The sequence below is a fragment of the Dryobates pubescens genome, chromosome 18, assembly GCF_014839835.1.
Source record: "Dryobates pubescens isolate bDryPub1 chromosome 18, bDryPub1.pri, whole genome shotgun sequence".
Taxonomy (NCBI): Eukaryota; Metazoa; Chordata; class Aves; order Piciformes; family Picidae; genus Dryobates; species Dryobates pubescens.
This window is the reverse complement of record NC_071629.1, coordinates 20,939,046-20,955,262: the sequence shown is the minus strand read 5'-3', so window position 1 is coordinate 20,955,262 and position 16,217 is coordinate 20,939,046. Positions and strand designations below refer to the sequence as shown.

At 49.5% G+C, this 16,217-nt stretch overlaps 1 protein-coding gene across 1 annotated transcript in view; it reads right to left on the bottom strand.

Annotated features, from left to right (window-relative positions):
• The window catches only part of GPC4 (glypican 4), a 125,253-nt gene that overhangs the window by 1,870 nt on the left and 107,166 nt on the right, over positions 1 to 16,217 (bottom strand). Inside the window, exons 5-8 of the mRNA XM_054169527.1 lie at positions 7,503 to 7,633; positions 7,160 to 7,306; positions 6,567 to 6,703; positions 1,515 to 1,690 (exon numbers count right to left, since the gene is read on the bottom strand). Of these exons, the coding sequence (XP_054025502.1) occupies positions 1,515 to 1,690; positions 6,567 to 6,703; positions 7,160 to 7,306; positions 7,503 to 7,633 (591 nt within the window). The remainder of the gene's footprint in view (positions 1 to 1,514; positions 1,691 to 6,566; positions 6,704 to 7,159; positions 7,307 to 7,502; positions 7,634 to 16,217) is intronic.

Sequence of the window (16,217 nt, the reverse complement as noted above, 5' to 3'; positions counted from 1 at the left end):
ACCTTTCACTCATAGATGCATCCATAGAACGAGTTGGGTTGGAAGGGACCTTTCACTCATAGATGCATCCATAGAATGAGTTGGGTTGGAAGGGACCTTTCACTCATAGATGCATCCATAGAATGGGTTGGGTTGGAAGGGAACTTTCACTCATAGATGCATCCATAGAATGGGTTGGGTTGGAAGGGACCTTTCACTCATAGATGCATCCATAGAATGGGTTGGGTTGGAAGGGATCTTAAAGATCATCCAGTTCCAACTCCCCTGCCATGGGCAGGGACACCTCCCACTAGATCAGGTTGCTCAAGGCCTCATCCAGCCTGGCCTTGAACACCACCAGGGAGGGGGCACCTACAAACTTCCTGGGCAGCCTGTTACAGTGTCTCACCACCCTCACCAGAAAGAATTTCTTCCCAGTCTTCAGTCCCAATCCCTCCTCTTCCAGATCAAAGCCATTCTCCCTCATCATGTCACTACAAGTCCCTTCCCAGCAATCCTGTAGGCCCCTTCAGGTACTGAAAGTTACCTCTAAGGTCTCCCAGGAGCCTCCTTTTAAAGATCTCTGAACTTAAAGATCATCTAGTTACAGCCCCTCTGCCATGGTCCCACCAGCCCAGGTTGCTCAAGACCTCATCTAACTCGGCCCTGAACACCTCCAGGGAGGGAGCAGTCACAGCCTCCCTGGGATAATTTATGAGATGTCCCCTGGTTAATGAGACTTCCAGGAGATGTTCATCACACCCATACTGGTGGAGGGACAACTAGACATGAGCTGGTAATGTGTGTGCTCAGCCCAGTACAGCTGTATGCTGCAGCAGATCAAAACAGACTTGGTCAGCAGGTTGAGGGAGGTGATTGCACCCCTTTGCTCCACCCCACTGGAGTACTGTGTCCAGCTCCCCAGCCTAAGAAAGGGCCTTTTGGAACAAGACCATGATGATCAGAGGGCTGGGGCACACCTCCTGTGGGGACAGGCTGAGAGAGTTGGGGTTATTCAAATTGGAGGACGCTCCAAGGAGACCTTAAAGCAGCCTTCCAGTACCTGAAGGGGTCTTCTGAGAAAGCTGGGGGCAGAACTCTGAGCAGGGCCTGTTGTGACAGGGCAAGGGGGGATGGTTTGAAACTAGAAGAGGGAGATTCAGGCTGGAGAGAAGGCAGGCATGGTTTACACCGAGGATGGTGAGACACTGGCCCAGATTGCCCAGCGTGCTGGCAGAAGCCCCATCTCTGGGTACATTCTGGGTCAGTTTGGACAGGGCTCTGGGCAACTCAATCAAGTTCAAGGTGACCCTGCTGACTGCAGGGGTGGGGGTGGAGAAGATGCCATTTAAAGGCCTCTTCCAAGCCAAACCATTGCAGGGGAACAACCCTCCCTGCACGGCCTGTTGGAGGCACCAGCTCCCACCCTCTTCCCGAACACGCTGAAGCTTCTGCAGGAACCCTGGGTGAGCAGGAGATGCAGTTCAGAAGCGGGGGAAGCAGCAGCAGAAGGCCAAGGAGAAGAGCAGGCATACTTATGTCAATGAAGTCGACGTCATTCCCGCTGTAGGCGTTCTTCAGCTTGTTGGTCATCACCCGCAGGGCCATGATTTGCCGGCGGATCACCATGTCTGGCTTGGTGATGTCGACTTCTACCTCTGGGTTATTCACTTGGTTTGCTAAGCCATTGCCAGTCACTGCAAAGTCGTACCTGGAAAGGAACCGTTCCTGCTGGTACCACCGCTGCCCCTCGGCAGGGTCCCGCACCCAAGGCTGACACCGCGGCCAGCCGGCAATGCCACCGCGGCCAGCCGGCAATGCCACCGCGTCCCGGGGCCAGCCTGGGGGATTCCCTGAGCCCAGTGCCATCCCCTCCATGTGCTGATGCTCACAGACCCCTCCTCCAGCTGCTTAACCCATCTGCCCTCCCTGCAAGCTGAGCAGCATGGGGAATTAAACACCTGGAGCACCTCTCCTATGAGGACAGACTGAGGGAGTTGGGGTGGTTAAGTCTGGAGAAGAGAAGGCTCCAAGGAGACCTAATTGTGGCCTTCCAGTATCTGAAGGGGGCTACAATAAAGCTGGGGAGGGACTTTTGAGGGTGTCAGGGAGTGAAAGGACTGGGGGGAATGGAGCAGAACTAGAAGTGGGGAGATTCAGATAGGATATTAGGAAGAAGTTGTTGCCCATGAGGGTGGTGAGAGCCTGGCACAGGTTGCCCAGGGAGGTGGTGGAAGCCTCCTGCCTGGAGATGTTTGCAGCCAGGCTGGAGGTGGCTGTGAGCAACCTGCTGTAGTGTGAGGTGTCCCTGCCCATGGCAGGGGGATTGGAACTAGGTGATCCTTGGGGTCCCCTCCAACCCTGACAATTCTGTGATTAAAGACTGTGCTCCTCCAGCCTGTACCACAAGGCAAGTTTCTTCCCAGCCTGAAAAGAGAAGGTCTGGGGCTCTCTAGCAATAATGATGGCTTACAACAGCATCAATCAGCTTGCTGCAGGCAACAGAGCAAACCAACCTGCTGAGGTGCCCAAGGAGATGACACTTGTGGGAAAACAACCTTTGAGGCCAGGCTTATCCCAGGGCAACCTGGGGGTGACTGTTGGAGGCAGGAGTGTCATTCTGGCTTTGCATAATGCAGCTTAACTACCAAGCTGAGGTATTAAATGTGTCCTTCTGACCATGGAGACATGAGATGTACATGACACTATGATGGGAGGGAGTGCTGGTCTGCTGGAGGGTAGGTAGGAAGGCTCTGCAGAGGGACCTGGCCAGGCTGCATCAATGGGCAGAGGTCAATCATATGAGATTCAACAAGGCCATGTTCTATGTTCAATTTTGGGTCCCTCACTCCAAGAAGGACATTGAGGAGCTGGGCAATGAAGCTGGGGAAGGGTCTGGAGAAATGGGCTGGGGAGGACCAGCTGAGGGAGCTGGGGGTGTTCAGAAGAGGAGGCTGAGGGGAGACTTCCTGGCTCTCTACAGATACCTGAAAGGAGGTTGGAACCAGGTGGGTGTTGGCCTCTTCTCCCTAGTAACAAGTGATAGATAGGATGAGAGGCAATGGCCTCAAGTTGCACCAGGGGGGGTTAGGTTGGATGTTAGGAGACAATTCTTCCCTGAAAGGTTCTCCAAGCTTGGCACAGGCTGCCCTGGGAAGTGGTTGAATCCCCATCCCTGGAGGTGTTTCAAAGAGGCAGAGAAGTGGTGCTGGCTTAGCAGCAGACTTGGTAGAGTTAGAGAACAGTTGGACTGGGTGATCTTAAAGGTCTTTTCCAAGGAAACCAATTCTATGATTCCCTCACAACCCCAACAGGAGCTGCAGAGGAGCTCACATAACACCACACATGGAGTGCAGACCAGCACAGCTCCCCAGCCCCAGCAGGTTTGTGCCCTCAGCTCCCAGCACTTGTACATAGAGAGGCTGAGCAACAAAACACACTGAAATGTCTCCTGTCACAGGTGTTTGGAGTCTACCTTTCAGAGCAGGGAATGATGCTGTTTTCCCTCCCCTGGTTAGCTGACTTGCAAGAAAAATCACTGTGTAACAGCTGGAAACATCACTGCTCTGAGCTGTGGTGCCAACATCAGCATCACCAGAGGGAGAAAAGGAGGCCAGGCAGTCAGGTACCACCACACATCTGAACACAGAACTGTTGAGGTTGGAAGAGGACTTTGAGATCATCAAGTCCAAGCTTACCCAGAGCTCACGATCCACCACTGCTGCTAAGCCACTGCCACTGATCCACGTCCCTCAGCACCACATCCACACAGTTTGTATATACCTCCAGGGATGGTGACTCCACACTTCCCTGGGAGAGTCCCTGACCACTCTTTCAGTATCCAACCTAATCCTCCTCTGGCACAACCTGAGGCTGCTTCCTCTTGTACTGGCACTTGTTGCATGTGAGAAGAGATCAACCCCACCTGGCTCCATCCTCCTTTGAGGCAGTCACAGAGGTGATGAGGTCTCCCCTCAGCCTCCTCTTCTGAAGACTCAACAACCCCAGTTCCCTTAGCTGTTCCTCATCAGACTTGTGTCCAAGTCTTTATGATTGTTCAGGCTTTGCCCTGTAGAGTTTAAAATGTCACCCTGGGGAGTGGAGAAGTCCCCCATCCCACCAGCCTAGGCATGGGTCATGCCTGAAGAAGGCCATGATCAAACCCTGTCCTGTAGAGGGAGGGATTAGGATGATGATTTGGTTATTATTTGTGACCAGTGTTGTAAGTTTCAAAGACATCAGGGAGAGACCAAAGTGTGGAGAACTACTGGAATTTTAGGCTGAGCCAGAGAGGAAATAGGAACAGCAAAGCAAAACATCTTGCACAACCCACAGAGGATGTTCAGCCCTTCCTCTGCCTTGCCCAGTGCTCTCAGCTCTCCACCTCTCCCCCTTACCGGTGCTGGCCCTGGGGACACCTGCTGTGAAAAGCCCTGCACAGGCTGCTGATAAAGAAGACCCCAGGAGGGCAGAGCCATTTCTTGCTGCAGAGATCTCAACCACCACCATGGCCACGTGAGGCAGCTCCAGGCACACACAACCCAGGGCAAAACTGACTGTGGAAAAGGCTCAGTCTTGTGTCCCAAAACCACCAAGGGCAAACCCTGCTGTTATGTAGACAAGCTGTTGGAAAAAAACCCTTGGACAACCATTTGTTTGTTTGCTTGATGGAACCTCTTGGTTCCTCAGTAAGCAAACAGCAAACCAAGAAACTCTGGTTTCCAAAATAAGAAGTCAAAAGCAGTTACATAAACCATATGACAGAAAACTTTTGGCTTATTCAGCTCTTGGTAATTTCTTCCTTACAAGAAAACAAAAGGATCAAACCAAAAAGGTTTGGTAACTGTTTTTCCGTCACAAGAGTGCAGGAAAACTACTGGCTCCTTTGTGCCACTGACCTCAGCAGTGGAGGAGAGGACCTTTCACCAGCCTCTCTCTCCCCTGCACTTCCTCACTGAGGAACCCAGCAATAGCTCCTGGTAGGAAGCCCAGCTGGGGACACTGGGGCAGCAGTCCTGGCAGCAGTCTTCCATCAGCTGCTCTGTGGCTGTGGCACAGGACTTTGTGCAAATCACCTCCACAAACCCATGAGAGTCAACTCCAGAGTGAGATGTCCTATCTGGGTATCTAGACTCAGGTCTCTCCTTCAAAACAAACCACCATGCAGAGCTTGCAAAATGCTTCAGCTTTCTGCTCAAGCTCCCCCCATGACTGCAAAAAGGGAGAATGGCAGCTGCCTGTTTTAGGAGAGCTGGGGGTCACTCCTGTAGGAGAAGAGGGCTTGGGGAGAGGGGCTGGCATAGATTCATAGGGTTGTTTTGGTTGGAAAAGATCTCCAAGATCAAGTCCAACCATCAACCTAACATCACCACAATCATTTGACCATGGCCTGAAGTGCCATGCCCAAACCTTTCTAGAACACCTCCAAAGATGGGGACTCCACCACCTCCCTGGGCAGCCTGTTCCAATCCCTGACCACTCTTGCAGCAAAGACATTTTTCCTAATCTCCAACCTAAACCTCCCCTGGCACAACTTCAGGCCATTTTTCCCTTGTCCTGTCACTTGTTAGAATAGAATAGAATAGATTTAACCAGGTTGGAAAAGACCTTGGAGATCATCAAGTCCAACCTATCACCCAACACCATCTGATCAACTAAACCATGGCACCAAGTGCCTCATCCAGGCTCTTCCTAAACACTTCCAGGGATGGTGACTCTACCACCTCCCTGGGCAGCACATTCCCATGGCCAATCTCTCTTGCTTGGAAGAACTTCTTCCCAGAAGAAGTTCCAGCCCAAACCTCCCCTGGCACAGCTTGAGACTGTGTCCTCTTGCTCTGGTGCTGGTTGTCTGGGAGAAGAGACCAACCCCACCTGGCTACAACCTCCCTTCAGGCAGTTGGAGAGAACAAGAAGGTCTCCCCTGAGCCTCCTCTTCTCCAGGCTAAGCAACCCCAGCTCCCTCAGCCTCTCCTCCCAGGGCTGTGCTCCAGACCCCTCCCCAGCTTTGTTGCCCTTCCCTGGACACCTTCCAGCATCTCAACCTCTTTCCTAAACTGAGGAGCCCAGAACTGGACACAAGACTCAAGGTGTGACCTGACCAGTGCTGAGCACAGGGCAGAATGACCTACTTGGGAGAAGAAACCCACACCCACCTGGCTCCAACCTCCTTTCTGGGAGCTATAGAGAGCAATGAGATCTCCCTCAGCCTCTTCTTCTCCGGGCTAAACAACCCCAGCTCCCTCTGCTCCTCCCCATCCCTGTCCTCCAGACCCTTCACCCAGGACAAGGCAGAGGGGCAAGAGGAAGAGTGAAGCAGGGGCAGCAGCATGGCCCCTTCACCCAGGACAAGGCAGAGGGGCAAGAGGAAGAGTGAAGCAGGGGCAGCAGCATGGCCCCTTCACCCAGGACAAGGCAGAGGGGCAAGAGGAAGAGTGAAGCAGGGGCAGCAGCATGGCCCCTTCACCCAGGACAAGGCAGTGGGGCAAGAGGAAGAGTGAAGCAGGGGCAGCAGCATGGCCCCTTCACCCAGGACAAGGCAGAGGGGCAAGAGGAAGAGTGGAGCAGGGGCAGCAGCATGGCCAAACCTGCTCTTGGCGCTGCCGTTCCAGCACTCGTTCTCGGTGACGCTGCCCACAGACATCTTTTCGTCGTTGCAAATGTTGCCAGGGAGAGATGACCAGAATTTTTTGGCTTGTTTTAGCTTCTCTTTCACATCAGTAACCTATTAAAAGTTAAAAAAAAATTAAAATAAAATAAAATAACCCCCCCCCAAACCCCCTTCCCTCCCCCCAACCCCCAACCCACCAACCAAAAGCAAAACAAAAGAAACCCGGAGGACATAATCCAGGATACTAAATGCTCATTAAAAAAGGTATTTTTTATCACAACAGACGTGTACAGGGCCAGCTCTTCAGGCTGTGTTTTTGATGGTTGATTTACTTCTTTTAATACAAAATTAAACAGCTCTCCTCAAGCACAGATTAGTCATCAGGCAAGCCTTTAAAGCAGGCATTCTTCTGACACACAAGCGTTGCGGTAATTCACGTCCGGAGCCACGGGCAGATTCCAGCCCTCGGACAGCTCGAGGCAGCCAAAGAATATGAAGAGAGCCAGCAAGTGACAAGTGGAAAATGAGATGCCGTGGTACAGGGGTGTGAAGCACCTCCATGGCACTCACCAGTCGGTCCAAGCTGGTGCCTGCAGCTGTGGTTGGCCTCTCCTCTGGGTGGTAGGGTCTGAAACGAGCGGTGAAACTGCTTTCGGAGACGGAGCGAGCGGTGCGGCCCTGGGCAAGGGTCTTTGGCTGGCCACATCCCTGGAACACCTAAGCAAGGGAAGGAAAGGGGGGTTATGAAATGGGAGGTCACAAGAACCTCCTTTCAACAGGCTCCAGGCCGGCCCCTGCCCAAAGGAGTATCTGTTTTACATCCACTTGAAAGAGCATTAAAGAAAAAGCCCTGAGAAGGCTAGGGAAATAAAACACACTGGATAAAGCCCAAGTGCCCTCTTGGCCCTTTTACCTTCTGAGACACCTGCATGCTGTTCTCCTGCATGTTCATGATTGCATCTGAAATCTTCACATCAATAGGGTCCATGACTGACTCGATGTTGAAGGGGCCCTCCAGCCTCTCCGCTACCAGCAGCATCGAATCTAACGCAAAGAGGGGAAGGAACAAAGGCTTTTAGCGGAGAAGCTTCGAGGAGAACAGGTAACAAGGATGACCCCAAGCCCATGGACTCCAGTACCTGAAGGGGACTACAGGAGAGCTGGGGAGGGACTTCTTACAAGGGCTTGTAGTGACAGAATGAGGGGCAATGGTTTTGAGCTGGAAGAGGGGAGATTGAGACGGGAGATTAGGAAGAAATTCTTTCCAGTGAGGGTGGGGAGACACTGGAACAGGCTGCCCAGGGAGGTGTTGGCTGCCCCCTCCCTGGAGGTGCTCAAGGCCAGGTTGGATGAGGCCTTGAGCAACCTGGGCTGGTGGGAGGTGTCCCTGCCCATGGCAGGGGGGTAGGAAGTGGATGATCTTTAAGGTCCTTTCCAACCCAACCCATTCTATGAATGCATCTACGAATGAAAGGTCCCTCCCAACCCAAGCTGTTCTATGACATTAACCACCATGACTTCACCTCTGACCAGCCAACATTTTGCCTCTGTTCCCAGAGCCTACAGCTTCGCCAGGCACTTGAATACTGCCAGCACCAAGCCACAGGGTCACGTACATCAAAAGCTACGTTAATCGAGGGCGAATCATTGCAGCCTGCCAAGAGGCAGCCTGTAATCACCTCCTCCCATCAGAACAAGCATTACTAACACCCTCCTCTCCATGCTCCTTTGGTACAGGCTGCCTTGTGTCATTTGTTTTTCAAGACTGCTTTCATAGAATCAATCACAGAATGTTAGGGGTTGGAAGGGATCTCCAGAGATCAACGAGTCCAACCTCCCTGCCACAGCCGGTCACCCAGGAATGTGTCCAGGCAGGTTCTGAAAGGCTCCAGAGAAGGAGACTCCACAACCTCTCTGGGCAGCCTGCTCCAGGCACCCAGCACCCCCACAGCAAAGATGTTTTTCCTCATGTTAAGGTGGAACTTGCTGTGTTCCACTTTGTGCCTGTCGTCCTGTGTCCTATCAGAGGGCACCACCGAAGAGAGCTTGGACTTTTCTTCTTCACAACCCCCCTCAGATATTTATAAACATGGATCAAATCCCCTCTCAGTCTTCTCTTCTCCAGACTAAACTACCCTGGGGCTCTCAGCCTTTCAAAGCCACCAGCTTCCTCATCCTGATCTGGAATGCAAGGTAGCAGGGTGAAAGGGCCCAAGATCCTCATCTCTACCATCTCTCCCTCATGGATAGCTACAGGCTTTGCCGTGCCTGGGGAGGCCAAGGGCCTGCACCTTCTGGCATCAGATGGACAGTCTGCATGAGAGAGACTGTGTGAGACCAGGGCAATTGCCCTGCCCTGATGATAGGGTTGGCACATCTCTAGGCAAGGGGATGGAAAAGTCGCTCAGCCGAGACTGGGTCACCTCCTCCTGTGCCAACACGCACGTCCTCATCACATACATCCTTAAACACAGCAGCTACTCAACATCCACTGCTTCTTCTGGGCAATTATTGCTGGCACTGCAATAAAGCCCCTCCTCTGGTTCCCCCCTCTTAGAGGGTGCCTCCAGGTACAGGCCTGGTGCAAAGCACTCGCCTCAACCTTTATTGAATGTTGGTTTTCACAGCGGTCCCTCGATCCCGGAGCACCCTCTTTGCTGGTCACCCCTCCTGCATCACTTCAGGAGAGGAGAAGTGGGACTTTTTACCAAGGCTTGTAGTGACAGGACATGGGGGAATGCCTTCAAGCTGGAAGAAACTCAGTTTAGATGAGACATTAGGAAGAAATTATTCACCAGGAGGGTGGTGAGGCACTGGAAAAGGTTGCTGAGGCTCCAAACCTGGAAATGTTCAAAGGCAGGTTAGAAGGAGCCTTGAGCAACCTGGTCTAGTGGAAGGTGTCCCTGCCCATGGCAGAAGGGGTGGAACTGGATGATCTTTAAGATCCCTTCCAACCCAACCCATTTCATGATGCTCTTCCATAAACTCATCATTTTCCACTTGCATTTAATTGTTCAGTTTTTCCTAGCCTGCATGACGTGAGACATGAGGACCACAGCCCCTCTGGCCTCAAGGAAACCCTTCTCCTGAGGAGCTCCACCCTTGCTCCCCAAGGCTAGGCCTATTCCCTTCCATGAAGGAGAAAAGGGTGTTTCACAGTCAGTCCATTAATTTCCCTTGAAAAGTGTTTCTCATGCCATCCCTCCTCCTCCTAACTTCTAACAAGCAGAAAACCTCTGTGCTGCATTAAGAAGAGTGTGGCCAGCAGGTCAAGGCAAGTTCTCCTTCCCCCCCTACTCTGCCCTAGTGAGGCCACATCTGGAGTTAGTGTCCAGTGCTGGGCTCCCCAGATCAGGCAGCCAGCACCAGAACAAGAGGACACAGTCTCAGGCTGCACCAGGGGAGGTTTAGACTGGAGGTTAGGAGGAAGTTCTACACAGAGAGAGTGATTGCCCATTGGAATGGGCTGCCTGGGGAGGTGGTGGAGTCACCATCACTGGAGGCGTTTAGGAGGAGACTTGACAGGGTGCTTGGTGCCATGGTTTAGTTGATTAGATGGTGTTGGGTGATAGGTTGGATGTGATGATCTTGAAGGTCTCTTCCAGCCTGGTTTATTCTATTCTATTATTCTATCCTATCCTATCCTATCCTATCCTATCCTATCCTATCCTATCCTATCCTATCCTATCCTATCCTATCCCATTCCATCCCATCCCATCCTATCCTATCCTATCCTATCCTATCCTATCCTATCCTATCCTATCCTATCCCATTCCATCCCATCCTATCCTATCCTATCCTATCCTATCCTATCCTATCCTATCCTATCCTACTGGAAAACGTGCAATGGAGGCTAAGAGGATGATGAAGGAATTGGAACATCTGTCTGATAAAGAAAGGCAGAGAGACCTGGAGCTGTTTAGTCTGGGGAAGAGCAGCCTGAGGGGGGAATCCTATTAATGTTTCTAAATATCTGAGGGGTGGGTGTGAAGAGGAGGCCAGGTTCCTTTCAGTGGTGCCCTGTGACAGGACAAGGGGTGATGGATACAACTGGAACAAAGCAACATCTACCACAACATGAGGAAAAACCTTGTTGTGAGGGTGCTGGAGCCCTGGAGCAGGCTGCCCAGACAGGTTGGGGAGTCTCCATCTTTGGAGACTTTCAAGCCCCACCTGGATGCATTCCTGCATGATCTGCCCTGGGTGACTCTGCTCTGGCAGGGGGATTGGAGTGGATGATGTCCAGAGGTCCCTTCCAACCCCCACTATGATTCTGTGGGCTCCAGCTACCTCTTAAAGCCCTATGAAGATATTCCACATACTGAACCATTTAGCTATAGCTCTGCCTTAGGGCCTGAGCCATGTTGACCTACACTCAAACCCCCACAAACTGGTGGTAAATACACGACTAAGAACAGGTTGCCAAGGGAGGTGGTAGAGGCCCCTTCCCTGGAGACACTGAAGCTGAGACTGGACAGGGCTCTGGGCAACCTGACCTAGTTGAGGATGCCCCTGCTGACTGCAGAGGGGGTTGGACTGGATGAGCTTTGGAGGCCCCTTCCAGCCCAGCCCATTGTATGATTTGTGAATAGAATGATAATAATAATGAAGGATAACAATAGTAACAGTAGTAACAGCAATCACAGCAGTAGTAATACTGTGAATATAATGATAATAATGAAGTATGATAATAATAATAGTAGTGAGAGTAACAATAGCAGCAGTAGTATTGTGAGTATAATGGTAGTAATGAAGTATAACAAGAGTAACAGTAGTAATAGTAATAGTAGTAGTAGTATTGTGAATATAATGGTAATAATGAAGCATAACAACAGTAATAGTAGTAATAGTAATAGTAGTAGTAGTATTGTGAATATAATGGTAATAATGAAGTATAACAACAGTAACAGTAGTAATAGTAATAGTAGTATTGTGAATATAATGGTAATAATGAAGCTAACAACAGTAATAGTAGTAATAGTAATAGTAGTAGTATTGTGAGTATAATGGTAATAATGAAGCATAACAACAGTAATAGTAGTAATAGTAATAGTAGTAGTAGTATTGTGAGTATAATGGTAATAATGAAGCATAACAACAGTAATAGTAGTAATAGTAATAGTAGTAGTAGTATTGTGAGTATAATGGTAATAATGAAGCATAACAACAGTAATAGTAGTAATAGTAATAGTAATAGTAGTAGTACTGTGAATATAATGATAATAATGAAGCATAACAACAGTAATAGTAGTAATAGTAATAGTAGTAGTAGTATTGTGAATATAATGGTAATAATGAAGTATAACAACAGTAATAGTAGTAATAGTAGTAGTATTGTGAATATAATGGTAATAATGAAGCTAACAACAGTAATAGTAGTAATAGTAATAGTAGTAGTATTGTGAATATAATGGTAATAATGAAGCATAACAACAGTAATAGTAGTAATAGCAATAGTAGTAGTAGTAGTATTGTGAATATCAAGATAATAATGAAGTATAACAACAGTAATGGTAGTAATAGTAATAGTAGTAGTATTAGTATTGTGAATATAATGAAGTATAACAACAGTAATAGTGGTAATATCAGTATCAGTATCACTAAGGTTGGAAGAGACCTCAAAGATCGAGTCCAACCTGTCACCACAGACCTCATGACTAGAGTAGGGAGGACACTATTGCCCACTGCAGGCTTGAACTCATGACCTTGCCATTAAGGGTCTTGTGCACTACCAAGGCCCCATCCACCCTGTCAAAAGTAATACTAAAATAATAATAATAATAATAATAATAATAATAATAATAATAATAATAATAATAATAATAATAAGAAGAAGAAGAAGAAGAAGAAGAAGAAGAAGAAGATGAAGGAGAAGAAGAGAAGAAGATGATCAGCATCCAACACCAAAACCCCCACATGAACTGCAGATGCCTTCCTAGCCTGTAAATCTGCTTTTTAAAGACAACTCAATAGCTGGAAGACTTTCTGAGTGTAACTTAAAGGTCTCCCAGCCAATCAACCCATCCTAAAAACCACCTCAGCCAGGACTCCTGCAGCTCAGCCAAAGGTGCCGACGCTGAGGGACCGAACCCCGGCAGGAGCTGGAGCCCCACAGCCTGCAGCAGCAGGGATGGAAGTGGTGCAGGGCATGGCTGGAATTTAGCCATCAGGGACTCCAAACAGGTCCAAAAAAAAAAAAAGTAAAAATGAGAGAGAGAAGGGAAAAAAAGAAAGAAGGTAATAACAAATGAAACAAAGAGTCTTAGACTGTATTGTGGTGGGCTCCAATAAAGTGATGCTTCAAATCTCTGAGTAATGACTGCGAGCATGAATATACCATTGTGCCAGAGGGGGAGGAAAAATGCTTTTGATGTGCTACCAAATGGAGACTTTTGTAAACAAGTGGAGCACAACTTAAACATGTTCATCATTGTCAAAGCTTTTTTTTATTTGGGGGGGGGGGGGGGAAGGTTCAGGAGCATAAAGAACATCCCCAGCGCCGCTTGCAGGAAGCCGCTTGGCTTCCAAGGGAAAACCCAGGGTGCAGAGACAGCTCACAAACCCCTTCTCACACTCCCCCCCATCCCAACCCCCCCCCCAAACCCCAAAATAATATTAGGAAGAGACAGATAATAAACCACAGCAAATGCAGAGGGGGTGGGTGGGTTGGTTGCTTTGGTGGTGGTTGCTGTTTTTCCCCGTTCACGAGGAGTAAAATCCCCGTCCACTCTGCAAGTCCTTCGCTCTGCGAGCGGCCAGGGGAAGGCCGCAGATCAATACAGTGTTTGTGAAGGACTGAAAAGGAAACATAAACCCCCGATTCTTCTGGCTGTTTGGCGTCTTTGTAAACTTGGGAGCCTCGCAGGCCATCCACAAGACCATGGGAATGTAGAGCGAATTGGGCCCTTTGTTAGCGGGGGTGCCATGGCGTTCCCTGTATCACAGCCCAGGAATGCGGCCCCTGCTTTTGACTGCCCCGCCGAGAAAATGCAGCGCGGCCTCCAGCAGAGCTGCCAGAGCTGCCCAGCAAAAAAAGATAAGGGAAGTAATAATTGCCCCTTGGAGCAGATATGCAGCTGGAGCTCTTCAGCAGCAGGGCTTGATACCGATAGGAGCAATAAATGAAGGCGAGTTCTCATTTTTACAAGGACTTCTGACGAGGGCTTGCAGCGGCAGGACCGAGGGCAAGGGAGCTGAGCTGGGAGAGGGGAGATTTGAGGCTGGAGATGAGGAAGAAATTCTTTAGAGTGAGGTTGGTGAGACACTGGAACAGGTTGCTCAGGGAGGCTGTGGATGTCCCCTCCCTGGAGGTGTTCAAGGCCAGGTTGGTGGGAGGTGTCCCTGCCCACGGCAGCAGGGTTGGAACTGGATGATCACAGTATCACCAAGGTTGGAAGAGACCTCAAAGATCATCAAGTCCAACCTGGCACCACAGACCTCATGACTAAACCATGGCACCAAGTGCCACTTCCAATCCCCTCTTGAACACCTCCAGGGATGATGACTCCATCACCTCCCTAGGCAGCCCATTCCAATGATCTCCAAGGTCCTTTCCAACCCAAGCCATTCTGTGATTCTATGATTCATTATGAAGTGAGTGGGGGGAAAGGGGTGAGAGGATTGGGAGGACTCCACCTCACCCACAGTTCTGATTCTGGGGGGCAACCTGCAAGCTTCTACCTCCCAGCAGGAGCTGGCTGGTGTGCCAAGCAGCAGCGGTGGCAAGCAGTGATTCCCTCCAGCAGCCACGTTTGACATTCCTAAGGGTTGGCTAGGGTTCAAGGGGGGAGGCAGGCTGCACTAACACCAGAAACCAAGCTGAGGTGCAACTTAGCTCCCAAAAAAAGATTTTCCATCCCTGGCAGAGGGGAGCTGATGACAAACATCCATTACTGCGCTCCAGCTCTGCTGCAAAATAATTGCTATTTACAAGCCACGCTGAGGTGGCTCAGATCTCCTTCCCAAACAACAACAAACAACAACAACACAAGTCTGGCAGAGTGAAAAATGCACCCTGGCCATCTATTCTTGCAAACAGCATGACAAAAGACTGTCTCTCCTCCCTGGGATGAGGAGAAAGAAGTGGATTTGGGATGGGGGGGAGGGAGGGGGGGAGAACTCCCCGATCCACACCATATAGTGCCATCCCTTAAAGACCCTTTTCCTCCTGCATACATTTGTCCTTGCTAGTGGCATTGAGACAATCCTTGGCGACAAAGCACCTCGCTCTCATGAAGGAAAGCGATTCTTCTGCATTGTGCCACCAATAATCAGAAACCCACATCTTCAGCCTCACTGTCTGACTTGAAGAACAAAAGGCAGTTTGCAGTCTTAACCCCAAGATCTGCTTTAAAAGGGGGAGGGGAGGAGGGGGAAGACCTTGACCATTCATTAGCAACCATTTTTTTTCCCTCAATGCATTTCATTTTTCTTAAAGGGGAAGGGAGGGGAGGGGGGAAAAAAATCCTTTGCTCTAGATATGTATATAGAGCCCTGAATTTTACATCTTTGAGCAGAGTAAAACCTTTGTGGGAGTTAAAAAAAATAAGAAGGGGTAAAAAAAAACCCACCCCAAAACAAAACATGAAAAGGCAGTGGAGATTAACAGTGTTCATTCAGGAAAGCTCCAGCTTTCCTCCCCCCTTCCCTCAGCAGCTTGTTTGAAACAAAGTGTAGCCCCCTCTAATTGGTGTGAGGGCAAAAGAGGAGTTAAATCAAGACATAAAGAAAATTCAAAGTGGTCAAAGTAAAAAGGTAAGGTGGTTAAATGGGAGGAAAGAGCCCAAGTCAGCCATTATTGAAGCCACTGCAACTTTCAATGCAGAAGCAAAGAAAGTATAAATCTCCTTGTCTCAAAAGGGAAAAAACCCACCTTACAAATTTGACACCCCAGCTGGGAAAAGCTTTACCTAAGTGACTTCCATATAGCCCCACCACACATGGGCATGAATACTTTATACACACACCCCCCCCAACTTCATACACCCGTGCAGCATTCTCCACTTTAACTCTCACTTGGTCCAAACTCTGCTGCTGACAGGTAATAATCACTCAGTGTCAGAACTCAGTACTTAAACCCTTGATGCAAGAGAGCATCAGGCACACGTGCAGGTGGGATTTTGCTGCTGTTGTGGAGTGATTTGGGCATTTCTTTTTTACTTTTTTACTTACATATTTGAACCTCTAGCCACACACACACACACACACACACACACACACACACACACAGAGGCTATTGATGACACATGCCCTGCCCCAAGTACCAAATCTACTTAGCTGACTTTGCCTCAAGTGGCAAATGGAGATAGAACCCAAAATCCAGAACACAGCCAGCACCTGCTCAATTATTAAACTCACAAACTCATTAAACTTCAGCCTCCACACTCCACTGCAAGAACCAACCCAGGGCACAAGAACCGATGTACCGAAGCTTAACGCCACGCTGAAGTGACGAAGCAAGTAATGGGCAAGAAGCCCCCTGGGGGAGGAAGCACTGCAAGGGGAAAGCTTTGCTTCCAACCTGGAACTGCATCTATTTTTATTTTAGGGTGGTTGTTTTTGGGTTTTTTTGCCTTGCTTAATAATCTTAATTATTGTCTGCAGCCAGCCCCTGCTCAGCCTGGTGAGA